This window comes from Lipotes vexillifer, unplaced genomic scaffold, assembly GCF_000442215.2.
Source record: "Lipotes vexillifer unplaced genomic scaffold, Lipotes_vexillifer_v1.1 scaffold1106, whole genome shotgun sequence".
In the NCBI taxonomy this organism is placed as follows: Eukaryota; Metazoa; Chordata; class Mammalia; order Artiodactyla; family Lipotidae; genus Lipotes; species Lipotes vexillifer.
This window is the reverse complement of record NW_006776601.1, coordinates 588,922-607,518: the sequence shown is the minus strand read 5'-3', so window position 1 is coordinate 607,518 and position 18,597 is coordinate 588,922. Positions and strand designations below refer to the sequence as shown.

At 36.7% G+C, this 18,597-nt stretch overlaps 1 protein-coding gene across 1 annotated transcript; it reads left to right on the top strand.

Annotated features, from left to right (window-relative positions):
* Nucleotides 1–25: 25 nt before the first annotated feature.
* Nucleotides 26–16,534, top strand: ARGFX (arginine-fifty homeobox). The gene is given in 4 exon segments (XM_007472076.1): nucleotides 26–203; nucleotides 14,988–15,136; nucleotides 15,963–16,374; nucleotides 16,377–16,534. Coding segments are annotated over 4 exon segments (897 nt in total).
* Nucleotides 16,535–18,597: the final 2,063 nt, after the last annotated feature.

Below are 18,597 nucleotides of genomic sequence, written 5' to 3'. Positions count from 1 at the left end.
CCCAGCGTCCTCCCGCTCGGAAGAAATGGAGACTGGCGACAGATACCGCCGCCATCTTCCCGCCACGGCTTTCAAACTCAGTCCTCCCAGCCCGCCCCGGAATCATAGAGTTCCCAGTGACGAGAGTAACCTGAGGACCATAGAATCGTGGGGAAGGAGGGGCTCTCGCTGGTGTCCTAGACCTCCGGCCTGTCACCTCGGTTGTCGGATAGTGAAAGAGAACCAGACTTGGACCTAGATTAAACGGGGGGAAAAACCAGACTCAGTATATATAATCTCCAACTATAATCATACTGGCTTACAGTTTTTCCTTTTCTTTTTGTCCATGTCTGGTTTAAATAGCAAGTTTATGTTAACTTCATAAAATGAACTGCCCATAATAGGTAGAGAAGTAGCTCTATTTAACATACTGTATTTTTAAAACAATTATTATAAATTATATGTGCAAAATATTATACAAGTAAAATTTAGGATTTAGAATGGAGTGCAATTTACTCCTGCTTTACTTTCTACTTTATAACAAGATATGGGAACGTATGTATATGTATAAATGATTTACAGATGGTAGGGCAGAGGTTATTTCTGTACACAATTTCTACTTTAGCCATCATACGCTGTGAGGAATATGTGATGAAGAGATAGGGACTGCGGCCGATAGACCTCTTAGGTAGTAGAACGCTGCATAGAAGGGGCTCTGGATGTGCCCGAGTGATCATTCGGAGCCAAGAGTTTGTTAATGGATCTGTGCTCTACCTTTGGCAAGGTAGAATCAAACGAGTTCTGGACTTAAATTGATGCCAGATAATTACCCAGTTGCACAATTCGTTTCACCAAGCAAATCTAGTAAGGGAAAGGCCTGCCCTGAAGGGTCGGTGCTTTTCTACAGCTCTAAAAGTCTCAAAAGGACCAGTCCAATAACAACAACAAAAATTCTCATATTTCCCGGACTTGTAGTCTGGGAAACAGGAGAATCAATTCTCCTGTGAAACCTTCCTTGTTAAAAGAAAAATTTTTTGGACAGTATTCTAAAATTCCACAAGATGGAGACATTACTCCATGAAGGAAACAGTTTTCTTAGTTACCTTTCTTGCAATCATTCACTCAACTAGTTATTGAGCGTCTACTACGTGCTAGGCATTGGGTATATGGCAGGGAAATGGAAGAAATGGCTCCTGCTCTCAAAGTGAAAGAGACTAGAGGAGACAGACATTAAACTAATTAATTAATTGATAATTTTAAATTGTACTATTGCTCAGGCAAAAAAGAATAGAGTGCTATCAAAGATATAAAAGGATCCTAATTTAGATTGTAGTCATGGAAGATCTTTCAGAAATGCAGTGTAGCATAGGGGTCAACAGTGCAGCAACTCTGTAGCCAATCAGTCTTTGTTTGAAGACTTAGTAGCTGTGTGATTTTGCTTAACCCCCTGAGCTTCCTTTTCCTCATCTATATGATGGAGATAATAACAGTAACAACTATTTGGTTATTATTAGCACTAAGATAGTCATAGGTGTAAAGTGCTTACCACATAATAAGTGCTCTTCAGAGAAAGTGCTATATAAATATTCTAATACTGCTTCCAATATAAATCCAGCACTTCGATGGGAAAATAAACCAAAGAAATCTCTGTCACAAAGTTATTCTATTTTTATTAGGTGAACTATGATCAAGTGAGAAAAATAATTAGGAAGAAATTGAAAGGCATGGTTTGTGTCATCCTTCTAAAAAGCCTAGAGAATATTTTAAAATTTACAATGTATTTCAAGCATTCAACATAAATTTCTAATTTTAAAAAAAAACTCTTACAAAGACCTACTAGAGAATGGATTTGAGGATATAGGGAGGGGGAAGGGTAAGCTGTGACAAAGCAAGAGAGAGGCATGGATATATATACACTACCAAATGTAAAATAGATAGCTAGTGGGAAGCAGCCACACAGCACAGAGAGATCAGCTCGGTGCTTTGTGACCGCCTGGAGGGGTGGGATAGGAAGGGTGGGAGGGAGGGAGACGCAAGAATTATGGGAACATATGTATATGTATAACTGATTTACTTTGTTATAAAGCAGAAACTAACACACCATTGTAAAGCAATTATACTCTAATAAAAATGTAAAAAAAAAACTCTTAGAAAATAGAAAGGAGAAGGTTATTTCTCAAAATGTTAAACATTTTTTGTGCTAATAGTTACCATAATAATTAAAGCTAATACACCTGAAGTATTTCCCACCTGTCTTTTAACTGTGAACTTGGATTCCTTGGAATTGTATCTGTGGTAACTCCTTAAGGTCTGCATTAAAGACCTTGAAATTTTTTTTTAATATATTTCTGCCAGCTACCTGGGAGACATATCAATTCTGGCCCATTTTAAATGTAATCTCTGGGTTGGCATTTTTTAAGATATGGAAGTAATAATGTTAGACACCAGAGCCAGATTTGGACAGCTTTCCCACTCACCATCTCAATGTTCAGAAGAGATATTTCTCTGCTTTACTTTCTGAGGGAGCTGTCGTTTTGGGGTTTTGGTTTTATACAGGGGATTTTAGATCTTACAACCCACCCTGCTAGGAACACCAGATTCCTATCCCCCAGAACACATAATCCATTAAAATCCATACTCTAGACCACCAGGGATCAGCAGACATCACTATGGAAAATTTTGGTTCTAATGCTTCACTTCTCTACTTACTCCTTTTATTAAGGAGTCAAATGTCAAATTATTTGACTGACAAGGAAATCTCTGATTTTACCAGGTCAGTCATGAAATTTAAAGGAAGTATTTTTATATAACATCCAGAATTTTAAGGAAAGCATGCTGTTCTAGAAGTGGTTTCTTGTTTGGCCTAATATTGCTGAAGACAGAAGTAAAGGAAACTCAATAACAATTGATGTACCTTCAAAGATGTCATCTGATTATTTTAGTAAGTTGCACAAATAATGAAGAGTGGTTTATCCATTGAAATTGCAGAGGTTATATGAAAAAATGAAATTTACACAAACTAAATTGTGAATTGACTAAAACAGAAACATCTAACCAGACTAAATAAATTCTGTGCTTCTCAGGGATGTAACGTACAACATGATAAATATAATTAACACTGCTGTATGTTACATATGAAAGTTGTTAAAAGCGTAAATCCTAAGAATTCTCATCACAGGAAAAAACTTTTTTTCTATTTCTCTGTTTGTATCTATATGAGATGATGGATATTTACTAACTTATGGTGATAATCTTTTCATGATGTATGTAAGTCAAATCATTATGCTGTACACCTTATACAGTACTGTATGTCAATTATTTCTCAATAAAACTGGAAGAAAAAAGCAATAAACAAAAAACCTATGTGCTTCTCACATGAGTGGAAGTGATTGGCAAAAATAGAAACAGCTGGAAAATACACTTGATCAGAAATGTGGGATGCAGGATAGCCTCATCCACCAGAGGGCAGACAGCAGAAGCAAGAAGAACTACAATCCTGCAGCCTGTGGAACAAAAACCACATTCACAGAAAGATACACAAGATGAAAATGCAGAGGGCTATGCACCAGATGAAGGAACAAGATAAAAACGCAGAAAAACAACTAAATGAAGTGGAGATAGAAAACCTTCCAGAAAAAGAATTCAGAATAATGATAGTGAAGATGATCCAGGACCTCGGAAAAAGAATAGAGACAAAGACCGAGAAGATGCAAGAAATGTTTAACAAAGATCTACAAGAATTAAAGAACGAACAAACAGAGATGAACAGCACAATAACTGAAATGAAAAATACACTAGAAGGAATGAATGGCAGAATAACTGAGGCAGAAGAATGGATAAGTGACCTGGAAGACAGAATGGCGGAATTCACTGCCATGAAACAGAATAAAGAAAAAAGAATGAAAAGAACTGAAGACAGTCTAAGAGAGCTCTGGGACAACATTAAACGCAACAACATTCACATTATAGGGGTCCCAGAAGGAGAAGAGAGAGAGAAAGGACCCGAGAAAATATTTGAAGAGATTATAGTCAAAAAGTTCCCTAACATGGGAAAGGAAATAGCCACTCAAGTCCAGGAAGTACAGAGAGTCCCATATAGGATAAACCCAAGGAGAAACACACTGAGACACATAGTAATCAAATTGGCAAAAATTAAAGACAAACAAAAATTATTGAAAACAGCAAGGGAAAAATGACAAATAATATACAAGGGAACTCCCATAGGGTTAATAGCTGATTTCTCAGCAGAAACTCTACAAGCCAGCAGGGAGTGGCATGACATAATTAAAGTGATGAAAGGGAAGAACCTACAGCCAAGATTACACTACCCAGCAAGGATCTCATTCAGATCTGATGGAGAAATCAAAAGCCTTACAGACAAGCAAAAGCTAAGAGAATTCAGCACCACCAAACCAGCTCTACAACAAATGCTAAAGGAACTTCTCTAGGTGGGAAACACAAGAGAAGAAAAGGACCTACAAAAACAAACACAAAACAATTAAGAAAATGGTAATAAGGACATACATATTGATAATTACCTTAAATGTAAATGGATTAAATGCTCCTACCAAAGGACACAGGCTTGCTGAATGGATACAAAAGCAAGACCCATATATATGCTGTCTACAAGAGATCCACTTCAGACCTAGGGACACATACACACTGAAAGTGAGGGGATGGAAAAAGATATTCATGCAAATGGAAATCAAAAGAAAGCTGGAGTAGCAATACTCATATCAGATAAAATAGACTTTAAAATAAAGAATGTTACAAGAGGGCTTCCCTGGTGGCGCACTGGTTGAGAGTCCGCCTGCCTATGCAGGGGACACGGGTCCGGGAAGATCCCACGTGCGGTAGAGCGGCTGGGCCTGTGAGCCATGGCCACTGAGCCTGTGCGTCTCGAGCCTGTGCTCCACAACGGGAGAGGGCACAACAGTGAGAGGGCCGCGTACCGCAAAAAAAAAAAAAAAATGTTACAAGAGACAAGGAAGGACAATAGATAATGATCAAGAGATCAATCCAAGAAGATGATATAACAATTATAAATATACATGAACCCAACATAGGAGCACCTCAATACATAAGGCAACTGCTAGCAGCTATAAAAGAGGAAATCGACAATAACACTATAATAGTGGGGGCTTTAACACCTCACTTACACCAATGGACAGATCCTCCAGACAGAAAATTAATAAGGAAACACAAGCTTTAAATGACACAATAGACCAGATTGATTTAATTAATATTTGTAGGACATTCTGTCCAAAAACAGCAGAATAAACTTTTTTCTCAAATGCACATGGAACAATCTCCAGGCAAGATCACATCTTGGGTCACAAATCAAACCTCAGTAAATTTAAGAAAACTGAAATCACATCAAGCATCTTTTCTGATCAAAATGCTACGAGGGGTTTCCCTGGCGGTGCAGTGATTGAGAGTCCACCTGCCGATGCAGGGAACACGGGTTCGTGTCCCGGTCCGGGAAGATCCCACATGCCGTGGAGTGGCTGGGCCCGTGAGCCATGGCCACTGAGCCTACGCGTCCAGAGCCTGTGCTCCGCAACAGGAGAGATCACAACAGTGAGAGGCCCGCATACCGCAAAAAAAAAGAAAAAAACCCTATGAGATTAGAAATTAATTACAGAGGAAAAAATGTAAAAACACAGACACGTGGAGGATAAATGATACTTTCTAAATAATCAAGAGATCACTGAAGAAATCAAAGAGGAAATCAAAAAATACCTAGAAACAAATGACAATGAAAACACGACGATCCAAAATTATGGGATGCAGCAAAAGCAGTTCTAAGAGGGAAGTTTATAGCTACACAAGCCTACCTCAAGAAAGAAGAAAAATCTCAAATAAACAATGTAACCTTATACCTAAAGGAACTAGAGAAAGAAGAACAAACAAAACCGAAAGTTAGCAGAAGAAATCAGAAAGATCAGAGCAGAAATAAATGAAATAGAAACAAAGAAAACAATAGCAAAGATCAATAAAACTAAAAGCTGGTTCTTTAAGAAGATAAACAAAGATGGTAAGCCATTAGCCAGACTCATCAAGAGAAAGAGGGAGAGGAATCAAATCAATAAAATTAGAAATGAAAAAGGAGAAGTTACAACAGACACTGCAGAAATACAAAGCATCCTAAGAGACTACTACAAGCAACTCTATGCCAATAAAATGGACAACCTGGAAGAAATGGACAAATTCTTAGAAAGGTATAACCTTCCAACACTGAAACAGGAAGAAATAGAAACTATGAACACACCAATCACAAGTATTGAAATTGAAACTGTAATTAAAATTCTTCCAACAAACAAAAGTCCAGGACCAGATGACTTCACAGGTGAATTCTATCAAACATTTAGAGATGAGCTAACACTCATCCTTCTCAAACTCTTCCAAACAATTGCAGAGGAAGGAACACTCCCAAACTCATTCTATGAGGCCACCATCACCCTGATACCAAAATCAGAGAAAGATACTACAAAAAAAGGAAAATTACAGACCAATATCACCAATGAATATAGATGCAAAAATTCTCAACAAAATACTAGCAAACATAATCCAACAATACATCAAAAGGATCATACACCATGATCGAGTGGGATTTATCCCAGGGATGCAAGGATTCTTCAATATATGCAAATAAATCAATGTGATACACCATATTAACAAATTGAAGAATAAAAACCATATGATCATCACAATAGATGCAGAAAAAGCTTTTGACAAAATTCAACACTGATTTATGATAAAAACTCTCCAGAAAGTGGGCATAGAGGGAACATACCTCAACACAATAAAGGCCATAGATGACAAATCCACAGCAAACATCATTCTCAATGGTGAAAAACTGAAAACATTTCCACTAAGATCAAGAACAAGACAAGGATGTCTACTCTCACCACTATTATTCAACATAGTTTTGGAAGTCCTAGCCACGGCAATCAGAGAAGAAAAAAAAATAAAAGGAATATAAATTGGAAAAGAAGAAGTAAAACTGTCACTGTTTGCAGATGACATGATACTATACATAAAGAATCCTAAAGATGACACCAGAAAACTACTAGAGCTAATCAATGAATTTGGTAAAGTTGCAGGATACAAAATTAATGCACAGAAATCTCTTGCATTCCTATACACCAATGATGAAAAATCTGATAGAGAAATTAAGGAAACACTCCCATTTACCATTGCAACAAAAAGAATAGAACACCTAGGAATAAACCTACCTAGGGAGACAAAAGACCTGTATGCAGAAAACTATAAGACACTGTTGAAAGAAATTAAAGATGATATTAACAGAGGGAGAGATATACCATGTTCTTGGATTGGAAGAATCAATATTGTGAAAATGACTATACTACCCAAAGCAATCTACAGATTCAATGCAATCCCTATCAAATTACCAATGGCATTTTTTACAGAACTAGAACAAAAAATCTTAAAATTTGTATGGAGACACAAGAGACCCTGAATAGCCAAAGCAGTCTTCAGGGGAAAAAACGGAGCTGGAGGAATCAGACTCCCTGACTTCAGACTATACTACAAAGCTACAGTAATCAAGACAATATGGTACTGGCACAAAAACAGAAATACAGATCAATGGAACAGGATAGAAAGCCCAGAGATAAACCCACGCACCTATGGTCACTTAATCTATGACAAAGGAGGCAAGGATATACAATGGAGAAAAGACAGTCTCTTCAGTAAGTGGTGCTGGGAAAACTGGACAGCTACATGTAAAAGAATGAAATTAGAACACTCCCTAACACCATATAAAAAAATAAACTCCAAATGGATTAAAGACCTAAATTTAAGACCAGACACTGTAAAACTCTTGGAGGATAGTAAAAACACTCTTTGACATAAATCACAGCAAGGTCTTTTTTGATCCACCTACTAGAGTAATGGAAATAAAAACAAAAATAAACAAATGGGACCTGATGAACTTCAAAGCTTTTGCAAAGAAAAGGAAACTACAAACAAGACGAAAAGACAACCCTCAGAATGGGAAAAAGTATTTGCAAATGAATCAATGGACAAAGGATTAACCTCCAAAATATATAAGCAGCTCATGCAGCTCAATATTAAAAAAACAAAAAACCTAATCAAAAAATGGGCAGAAGACCTAAACAGACATTTCTCCAAAGAAGACATACAGATGGCCAAGAAGCTCAACATCACTAATTATTAGAGAAATGCAAATCAAAACTACAAGGAGGTATTACCTCACACCAGTTAGAATGGGCATCATCAGAAAATCTACAAACAACAAATGCTGGAGAGGGTGTGGAGAAAAAGGAACCCTCTTGCACTGTTGGTGGGAATGTAAATTGATACAGCCACTATGGAGAACAGGATGGAGGTTCCTTAAAAACTAAAAATAGAGTTACCATATGACCCAGCAATCCCACTACTGGGCATATACCCAGAGAAAACCATAATTCAAAAAGACACATGCACCCCAATGTTCATTGCAGCACTCTTTACAATAGCCAGGTCATGGAAGCAACCTAAATGCCCATCGACAGACGAATGGATAATGAAGATGTGGTACATATATACAATGGAATATTACTCAGCCATAAAAAGGAACGAAATTGGGTCATTTGTAGAGACGTGGATGAATCTAGAGACTGTCATGGAGTGAAGTAAGCAAGAAAGAGAAAAACAAATATCACATATTAACTTATATATGTGGAACCTAGAAACATAGTACAGATTAACCGTTTTGCATGGCAGAAATTGAGACACAGATGAAGAGAACAAACGTATGGACGCCAAGGGGGGAAAGCAGCGGCGGGTGGGGTTGGTGGTGTGATGAATTGGGAGTTTGGGATTGACATGTATACACTGATGTGTATAAAATGGATGACTTATAAGAACCTGCTTTAAAAAAAATATAAATTAAATAAAATCCAAAAAAAAAAAGAAGCCCTTTTGACTCCCATAGGAGCCTGAATTTCCACTACTCCATTTACCCACACTTGAACATGGCTGTTTAATTATGTCTTCCCCATTAGATATAATCTCCATAAAGTCAGAGATCATGTCTATTATGGTTGACTTTGTATATCCTGCTGATGAGTATTGAAGGTCTCAGGCGTTTGTTCCATAAATCTTTACTACAATCCTTTGAGGGAATTAATTATTGCATCTGGTTGTTCTGTCAGTTATTGAGAGAGAGATGTTGGAGTCTCCAATTATGATTCTGGTTTTGTTTATTTTTCCTTTCAGCTCTATCAGTTTTTGCTTCACATTTATTGTTTCATATGTACACATTTAGGATTGCTACGTCTTCTTGTATATTGATCCTTTTATCATTATATAATGTCCCTCTCTGTCCTTGATAATTTTTTTGCTTTGCTCTGTACTTCATCTGACATTAAGATAGACACTCCAACTTTCTTTTGATTAATGTTTGCATTTTATCTTTTCTATCCTTTTATTTTTAACCAACTTATGTAATTATATTTGAACTTAGTTTATTGTATAGAATATAGTTGACTCGTTTCCTCCCCACCTACTCTGCCACTCACTGTCTCTAAATTTTCATATTCAGACCATATATATATAATGTAATTATTGATATTAGGACTTAGGTTTCTTATTTTATTTTTTGTTTTATGTTTGTGGTTTTTTAATTTATTTTTTATTTTTTTAACATCTTTATTGGGGTATAATTGCTTTACAATCGTGTGTTAGTTTCTACTTTATAACGAAGTGAACCAGTTATACATATACATATGTTCCCATATCTCTTCCCTCTTGTGTCTCCCTCCCTCCCACCCTCCCTATTCCACCCCTCCAGGCGGTCACAAAGCACCGAGCTGATATCCCTGTGCTATGTGGCTGCTTCCCACTAGCTATCTACCTTATGTTTGGTAGTGTACATATGTCCATGCCTCTCTCTCGCTTTGTCACAGCTCACCCTTCCTCCTCCCCATATCCTCAAGTCTGTTCTCCAGTAGGTCTGTGTCTTTATTCCTATCTTACCCCAGGCTCTTCATGACATTTTTTTCCCTTAAATTCCATATATATGTGTTAGCATACGGTATTTGTCTTTCTCTTTCTGACTTACTTCACTCTGTATGATAGACTCTAGGTCTATCCACCTCATTACAAATAGCTCAATTTCGTTTCTTTTCATGGCTGAGTAATATTTCATTGTAAATATGTTTCACATCTTCTTTATCCATTCATCTGATGATGGGCAATTAGGTTGTTTCCATCTCCGGGCTATTGTAAATAGAGCTGCAATGAACATTTTGGTACATGACTCTTTCTGAATTATGGTTTTCTCAGGGTATATGCCCAGTAGTGGGATTGCTGGGTCATATGGTAGTTCTATTTGTAGTTTTTTAAGGAACCTCCATACTGTTCTCCATAGTGGCTGAACCAATTCACATTCCCACCAGCAGTGCAAGAGTGTTCCCTTTTCTCCACACCCTCTCCAGCATTTATTGTTTCTAGATTTTTTGATGATGGCCATTCTGACTGGTGTGAGATGATATCTCATTGTAGTTTTGATTTGCATTTCTCTAATGATTAATGATGTTGAGCATTCTTTCATGTGTTTGTTGGCAGTCTGTATATCTTCTTTGGAGAAATGTCTATTTAGGTCTTCTGCCCATTTTTGGATTGGGTTGTTTATTTTTTTGTTATTGAGCTGCATGAGCTGCCTGTAAATTTTAGAGATTAATCCTTTGTCAGTTGATTCATTTGCAAATATTTTCTCCCATTCTGAGGGCTGTCTTTTGGTCTTGTTTATGGTTTCCTTTGCTGTGCAAAAGCTTTGAAGTTTCATTAGGTCCCATTTGTTTATTTTTGTTTTTATCTCCATTACTCTAGGAGATGGGTCAAGAAGGATCTTGCTGTGATTTATGTCATAGAGTGTTCTGCCTATGTTTTCCTCTAAGAGTTTGATAGTTTCTGGCCTTACATTTAGGTCTTTAATCCATTTTGAGCTTATTTTTGTGTATGGTGTTAGGGAGTGATCTAATCTCATACTTTTACATGTAGCTGTCCAGTTTTCCCAGCACCACTTATTGAAGAGGCTGTCCTTTCTCCACTGTACATTCCTGCCTCCTTTATCAAAGATAAGGTGACCATATGTGCGTGGGTTTATCTCTGGGCTTTCTATCCTGTTCCATTGATCTATCTTTCTGTTTTTGTGCCAGTACCATACTGTCTTGATTACTGTAGCTTTGTAGTATAGTCTGAAGTCTGGGAGCCTGATTCCTCCAGCTCCATTTTTCGTTCTCATGATTGCTTTGGCTATTTGGGGTCTTTTGTGTTTCCATACAAATTGTGAAATTTTTTGTTCTAGTTCTGTGAAAAATGCCGGTGGTAGTTTGATAGGGATTGCATTGATGAAACTGAGGTGAAGAGTTTAAACTGTTCATGATCACATTCCTAGAAAAGTACAGTTGATAAGCAAAATTTCTACTATTAAACATAAATGATTCAGAGATTACTGAATCTCCACTCCACTTCTAGCCACTTATCTTAACAAACATAGTTCCTGCTCATAAAAGTTCCATCTCAGTGGGAAACCCTCTCCTTTTGGAAAAAATAATTGCTGAAGATTACATTTTTTAACTTATTTCAACTTTTTATTATATAGAAAATTTTAAATATAAACAAAAAAAGAGGGGAGTCCCCTGGTGGTCTAGTGGTTAGGATTCAGTGCTTTCACTGTGTGGCCCAAGTTCAGTCCCTGGTTGGGGAACTGAGATCCCACAAGCCGCATGGCGTGGCCAAAAAACAAAAAAACTAAACCACAACAGAATAGTATAATTTCATGGGTCTATCATTTAATCTTAGCAAGTATACATCTCATTTAGCATAGTGTTTTTGAGGTTCATTCATGTTGTATAAAATGCATCAGTAATCCATTACTTTTATTGCTGAATGGTATTGCATTGTATGAATACAAAAAGTTGGTGCCTTCATTCAATAAGGAGATTTAGATTGTTACCAACTAGGCAATAATGAACAATGCTGCTATGAATAGTTGGGTATACATCTTTGCATAGATAAATGTTCTTATTCCCTTGGGTAGATTCCTAGGAAGAAATTGCCAGATGGTTTTTCAAAGTGGCTATATCATTTAACAGTCCCACCTGTAATTTCCAATTGCTGTATGAAAGTTCCAATTTCTCCACACTCTTCCGCATCTTCATTTATATATCTTCTTTGGTGAAAAGCTTACTCAAATCTATTAATTAGGTTTAAAGGATTTTTAATTGGAATATATGTCTTCTTATTTTTGAGATACAAGAATTTATTATATATTCCAGATGCAAATCCTTTCAGATATATGATGTTTTCCTTCTGCCTGAAGGATGATCTTTAACATATCCTATAGTGCAAGTCTGCTGGTAATGGATTATTTCAACTTTTGTACGTCTAAAAGCATCTTTTCACAGATGACTTTTTGCAGAATGGTCTGATGAACTTTCCAGTGTATACCTGTTGATGTTTGGGGGGTTCTCATCTTCTTAAGCCCTGATGATTCCTTGCTGTCTTCCTTCTGCATCTTTGTGCACAAATAAGTGGGAAGCCACAGACAATCAGCAGCTTCAAGATCCATTTGATAAACACAAGAAAGGAAGTATCAGAACAGTCTGGTTCTTACACCAAGATATAGGCATAAATCTTTGAGGCAAAAAATTGTTATAGCCTTACTAAAAGGGATAATATTACAAATAAACACAAAAGCAAGCTGATAATAATTTAAGAGTATGTAAAAAGGTAAATACATGCACAAAGATTAGTCTTTTCCTTTTTTATCACCTATTTAATTTACTTTTATATGTTGTGTTTAATACACAAATAGATAATAAATTTAAAGCCTTTACCTTTATTTTTAATACATAATTAAATCAGACATTGTATATATCATATAGGATTTAACATCTTAACTTGTAACATCTTTCTGCTAAACAGACAATATACAATCCAATGAGATAGTTACATTCTTTTTAACTTAATTTTTATTTTATTTTGGCCTCACTGTGCCACATGCAGGATCTTAGTTACCCGACCAGGGACTGAACCTGCGCTGTGCCACCTACAGTGGAAGCGTGGCGTCTCAACCACTGGACCACAAGGGAAGTCCCAACATTCTTTGGTTCATATCAAGACTTTGAAATCCAGTGAAAAATTTACACTTACCAACATATCTCAATGTAAATGCTAAATTTTCATCAGAAATACTTACTCTGCATTTAGAGTTCATAAAATTTATAGTTGAAAGAGTAGATTCACATATGCAAGTTGTTCTAAGCATATTAAAAATCTTCCCAGTAACTGGATTGAATACCAGTGTTTAAAGTTAAATTAATTAAAATTCAATAAAATTAAAAATTCAGTACTTGGTGGAACTAGTCACATTTTTGTGTTTGACAGCCATGTTGGGTAGTGGCTACTATACTATACAGAAGAGCTCTAGAGAGTAATTGGGTGACTGGGGAACAAGGATGATTTCAAATTTCTACTATTTCCATACATGACAACAAAAATACATGAATAAAACATTGTCTTGTTTTAAAGCAATATGGTAACTAGTAAGTTGTAGAGATCACAAATGCACCCCTACAGGATGAATGTGGGGACAAAAGAGTTATCTTAATATTATATAAGTTTCTTGTAACTTAAAACAAAATTCCTAGTAACAGCATTTCATAAACGTATTCTGAAAGTGCTGTATCACAAAAAACTTATTTCAAAGTAAAGATTATATGCCTGGTAAAACTACACTATTAAATTAAAAGAATAGGATCAGGGGACTTCCCTGGCTATCCAGTGGTTAAGACTCCGTGCTTCCACTGCAGGGGGCAAGGGTTCGACCCCTGGTCAGGGAACTAAGATCACGAATGCTGCGTGGCATGGCCAAGAAAAGAAAAAAAGAAGAGGATCAGAGTGTTGATGAAGATATGGCTATTTAAGGTAAATGCAAACAGTTTGAATAGAATACTTTTGTAAAATGTGAGTAGAAAAAAATCAATAATTATAAATTAATATGTTATATATTTGATTTCAAATATATATGAACTTCAAAAATAAATTAGATACTATAAGTTTAGGAATATGTACATTTAAATATGTGATTATATTAAATATATGTGTAAAAGTTATTTCTGTGTGTGTTCATAAGTAGCATTAGTTTTATAGTTTTGTTGATAGTGTTTATTCTTGTCTGGTTTTAGTGTTGGTGTTAGGAACTTCAAATACAGAAGTGAGGACCAAGTGAAGACTTTTCTTCCTTATTCTGAAATGGACATATAGCAAGAGAATTAGCACAACATTGCCTTGAATTCTATAACTTACTTGTTCTTTTAATGGTTATTAGTCCATTTAGTGTCTGCAGTTCTTTTTCAGCAAATTTTGGTAATTGTATTTTCTTAGAAAATTTCCTTTTTCTCTCCATTGCCATTTTTTAAAACATTCCATAATTTTTCAATTGTCTCCACATATTTAGTTATGTCTCATTTCTTATGAACCTTTTCTCAGAAGAGCGAATAGAAGTTCAGAAAGCCTGGAGAAGAAAAAACCCATTTTCTAGATGAGATAGACTAGGTTCCTGAATAAATAAATGAGAAGAGGAAACCCATTTTGAAGAGTGTGTTATATATTCAGGCACAGGGACATGAGGTTTTTTCCCAGTTTCTAAAAGAAACAAAATATGGGAAAGAAGACAAGGGAAACCACTGTCCACTGTCCTGAGGTTAGGCAGGGTAGACAGACTGGGTACAGAGAAAATTGAAGAGGTAACATTTCCTAGCAGGGACAAACTAAATTTCAGAAAACAGAGGACAGAATGCTGTTACACAGGGCTCAGTCTCCTAGAGTCAAGACCTGGGATCTTTATCTCCTAGATTCCAAGCCTGGTTGAGGGGAAGACATGGGAAATTCACAGTTGTGGTATTCTGGGGATCTGAGTGGGAAGGGGATTGTGTTAGTGTAACCACCTCCTCTCCATCTCTGTTCTACAGCAAAATGGAAGAAGCCTCATGAACGCACCTCGTTCACACACACAGAGCTTGAAGAGTTAGAGGCTCTGTTTAGCTGCAACATGTTTCCAGATAAAAACCTCCAGAGAGAACTTGCTTTAAAACTCAACCTACCAGCGTCAACAATAAAGGTCTGTCTGATCCTCTGAGGTGTGCTTTGAGCCCCCATCCAAATTACATTCTACTATTCAGCCTGGAAATTCCCTCTGTAACACAATGAAGAAGTAACATTGTTACTTCATTGTAACACAATGAAGTAGTAACACTTCATTTATTGAGTAACTACTGTGTGCTAGTACTGAGCTGGGCACAATGTATATGTTGGCTTTATTATCATCCAGTTTAAAGGATGTGGAAAAGTGAGTTTCGGGAGCCAAGTGACTGGGTCACGGAGATAATACATAGTATAACTGGAATTAGAACTCCAGAGGTACGAAAGAGCTCAAATTAGAGAAATGACTCTCATCCAGACAGACTTCTTACTTAGGAACTTCTCTAGCAAAACCCTGCAATCATTTATTCACAACATTACCAACAGACAAGTAACTTCTCCAACATCTGAGTCTGCTAAGGCCCCAAATTTTTGTTAGAATATTGCTCACGGAAGAGACCTTCTAAAATAATCCTTGAAAATCCCTTAGTTCAAATTCTCTACCTCTCCCTACATCCCTGAACTTCCTTCTCTTCTCTAGAGTTCAGGACCCTTTCTCTGAACCCCCAGCACAACCTCTGAGACATACCCTCCTTTTTTTTCTTTCTTTTTCCTCTGGGGCCCAGCCTTGATCCCTCATTGTTCCTATTGACTCCATTCATACCTACCTCTGCTCTCTCAGAACTCAGTATCATAGTGATTTGGAGAGGACATGAGGGTTATAATCTGACTTTTTTCACCCAGGAGAAGCCTCAAACTCCTTCTCCAGTAACAGAACATAATCTCTTCTCTTCCCCCACTCCCAGATTTGGTTCAGGAATCGGCGGTTCAAAAAGAGGAAGCAGCAGTGGCAACAAGAGCAGCAATCACTAAAGCCACCAAACCAGGTCCTTCCAGACAAGAATGTGCCCACAGCATCAACCAGTCCTCATTCTTTTCTCCCTGCAGTTTCAGATTCTTATAGCTCCCACTCACCTCAGCCCTTAGACCCTTTCCATTGGGCAGGGGACTCTATAATCACTGAGATTGCTGCAAGTGATGTCCAAATGCAAGATCCTCAGTTGGAGAGGCTAGTGGCCTCAGTTCCTGCTTTGTACTCTGATGCCTATGACATAGCACAAATCATGGAACTGTACAGTTTTCCTGATGAGGATGAGATAGCCAGCTCTTCTTTCCATTCTCTGTATCATTATCTCTCACCGACAAAGCCCAGTTAGAATAGAGTTCCTTTCTTAGCCTCTTTGCTGATCCAGCGGTAGGTTTATCTCCTGGGCAAACCTGCTTCAGTATGACAAGCTGGAGCTTTGCAGCCTGCAGTCTAAGAAACAGCCTGGAATTCCAGAACCCCTTCAGTGTGGCACACTTTGGATGTAGCTGATCAAAGTACTAATAAATATCAGACAGTATTGAAAAAGGATCTTCTTGCATCTTGTGCATGCTCTTTCCTTTGCCTGCTTTTAACCCAAATATCTAGCTCAGTGTTACTTGGATTTCCATGGAAATGTTGTAAAAACTAGGAGTTTCCCACAAGTATAGCTCAGTACTACACAATCAGCCCCACAACTCTCCCTGGAGAGGCCTTCCTAGTCCCTTCGATGGCCAATGAGACTGCAAAATTCCCTCTTCCCAAAACTATCTTTGACTTTTTAAAAGGTCAGTAGCATTTAGGGGTCATCCACTTTTAATGTCAGCAGGTTTATAAACTTACATTTCCAACAAACTTTTAGAATGACAGTTAAGCTAATTTTCCAGCTATACGATTAATGAACAAAATTAATGACACTTCTCAAAACCAATAATAAACACATAATAAGATAAGTACCTCTCAATGAAAAATATAAAGTATCTAGGAATTAACTAAGAAAATTAAGACCTCTGTACAGAAAAGTTTAAAACTTAATAATGGACATTGGAAATGTTTGCATAAAAGACATTTGAAGCCATAAAATAATCAATTTAACAGCGTTAAAATCATATAAAGCATGTTCTCCAAACACAATGGAATGAAAATAGAAATCAATAGTAGAAGAAAATTCAGGAAATTCACAAATGTATGGATATTAAAAAGCACACTCCTAAATAACCAATAAAGAAGAAATCAGAAGGAAAATTAGGAAATATGTGAAGATGAATGAAACAAAAACACAATATACCAAAACCTATGGGATGAGGCTAAATCAGTGCTTAGAAAGAAATCTATAGCTGAAAAAGCCTATATTTAAAGAATAAGATCTCAAATCAACCTTTTTTTTAAATAGGAGGGAAGCTGGCATAGTTATATTAATATCTATCAAATTAAACTTTAAGGCAAAACATTTTGTTGGAAGTAAAAGTATATTAGACAAGGATAAAGGGAACATTTAACCTGAAAGATATAATTCTGAATTTGTATACACTTAACATATTCCCAAAATATATGAAGTAAAAATTAACAAAACTCTTGGGGAAACTTAACAAATACATAATCATAATAGATGATTTTATCCATAGGTCAAATGAATAAAAATTTTGTATGGGTAGAGATTTTAACTGTACAGTTAATAGGCTTGATTTAATGAAAGTATGTAGATTTCTGCATTCAGCTGGTAGAGAATACACAGTCTTTTCAAGTACCTTATGACTACATATTAGACCACGAAGCAAATCTTAACAAACTCAATAACATACAAACAGCATACTTTGATCATATGGCAATTTAATGAGAAGAAACTCCAAGCTCTCCCTCAATTTAGAAAGTAAAAAGGACATTTCTAAGTGATTAATCGAGCATGGGAGAAATTAGGTGAATAATCTGGTAGCATACATTATATAATAACAATAACTGTATCAGCATTCACTGGGGGAAAGTAATAGAGATAGTAGCAGTATCAGGTTTGAATGTCTTATTACCCATCACATTCTGGGTCATCACAGAGGGATCTTGCAGGGCAAGACTGCAGACCTAGGGTAGAGACATTGGCCCTTAGGTTGTGAGGTTTTTTGCTTACTGTTTTTTTTAAAATTATGTTTTATTTTTTTCATAGTCTTTATTTTTAGAGCAGTTTTCATTTCACAGCAAAATGAGCAGAAGGTACAGAGATTTCCCATATAGCCCCCGCTCCCACATACACACAGCCTTCCCCCCTATCAACAACCCACACCAGAGTGGTCCATTTGTTATAACTGATGAACCTACACTGATACATCTTTATCACCTAAAGTCCATAGTTTACATTAGAGTTAGCTCTCAGTGTTGTACATTATATGAATTTTGACAAACAGGTAATTGTCATGTGTCCACCATTATAGTATCATATAGGATAGTTTCACTGCCCTAAAAATCCTCTGTGCTCCACCTATCCATCCCTTCCTCTCCCCTAATCTCTGGCAACCACTGATCCTTGTCTCCATAGTTTTGCTTTCAAATTAACAACTTTTCACCTTAAGAAACTAGAAAAAGAA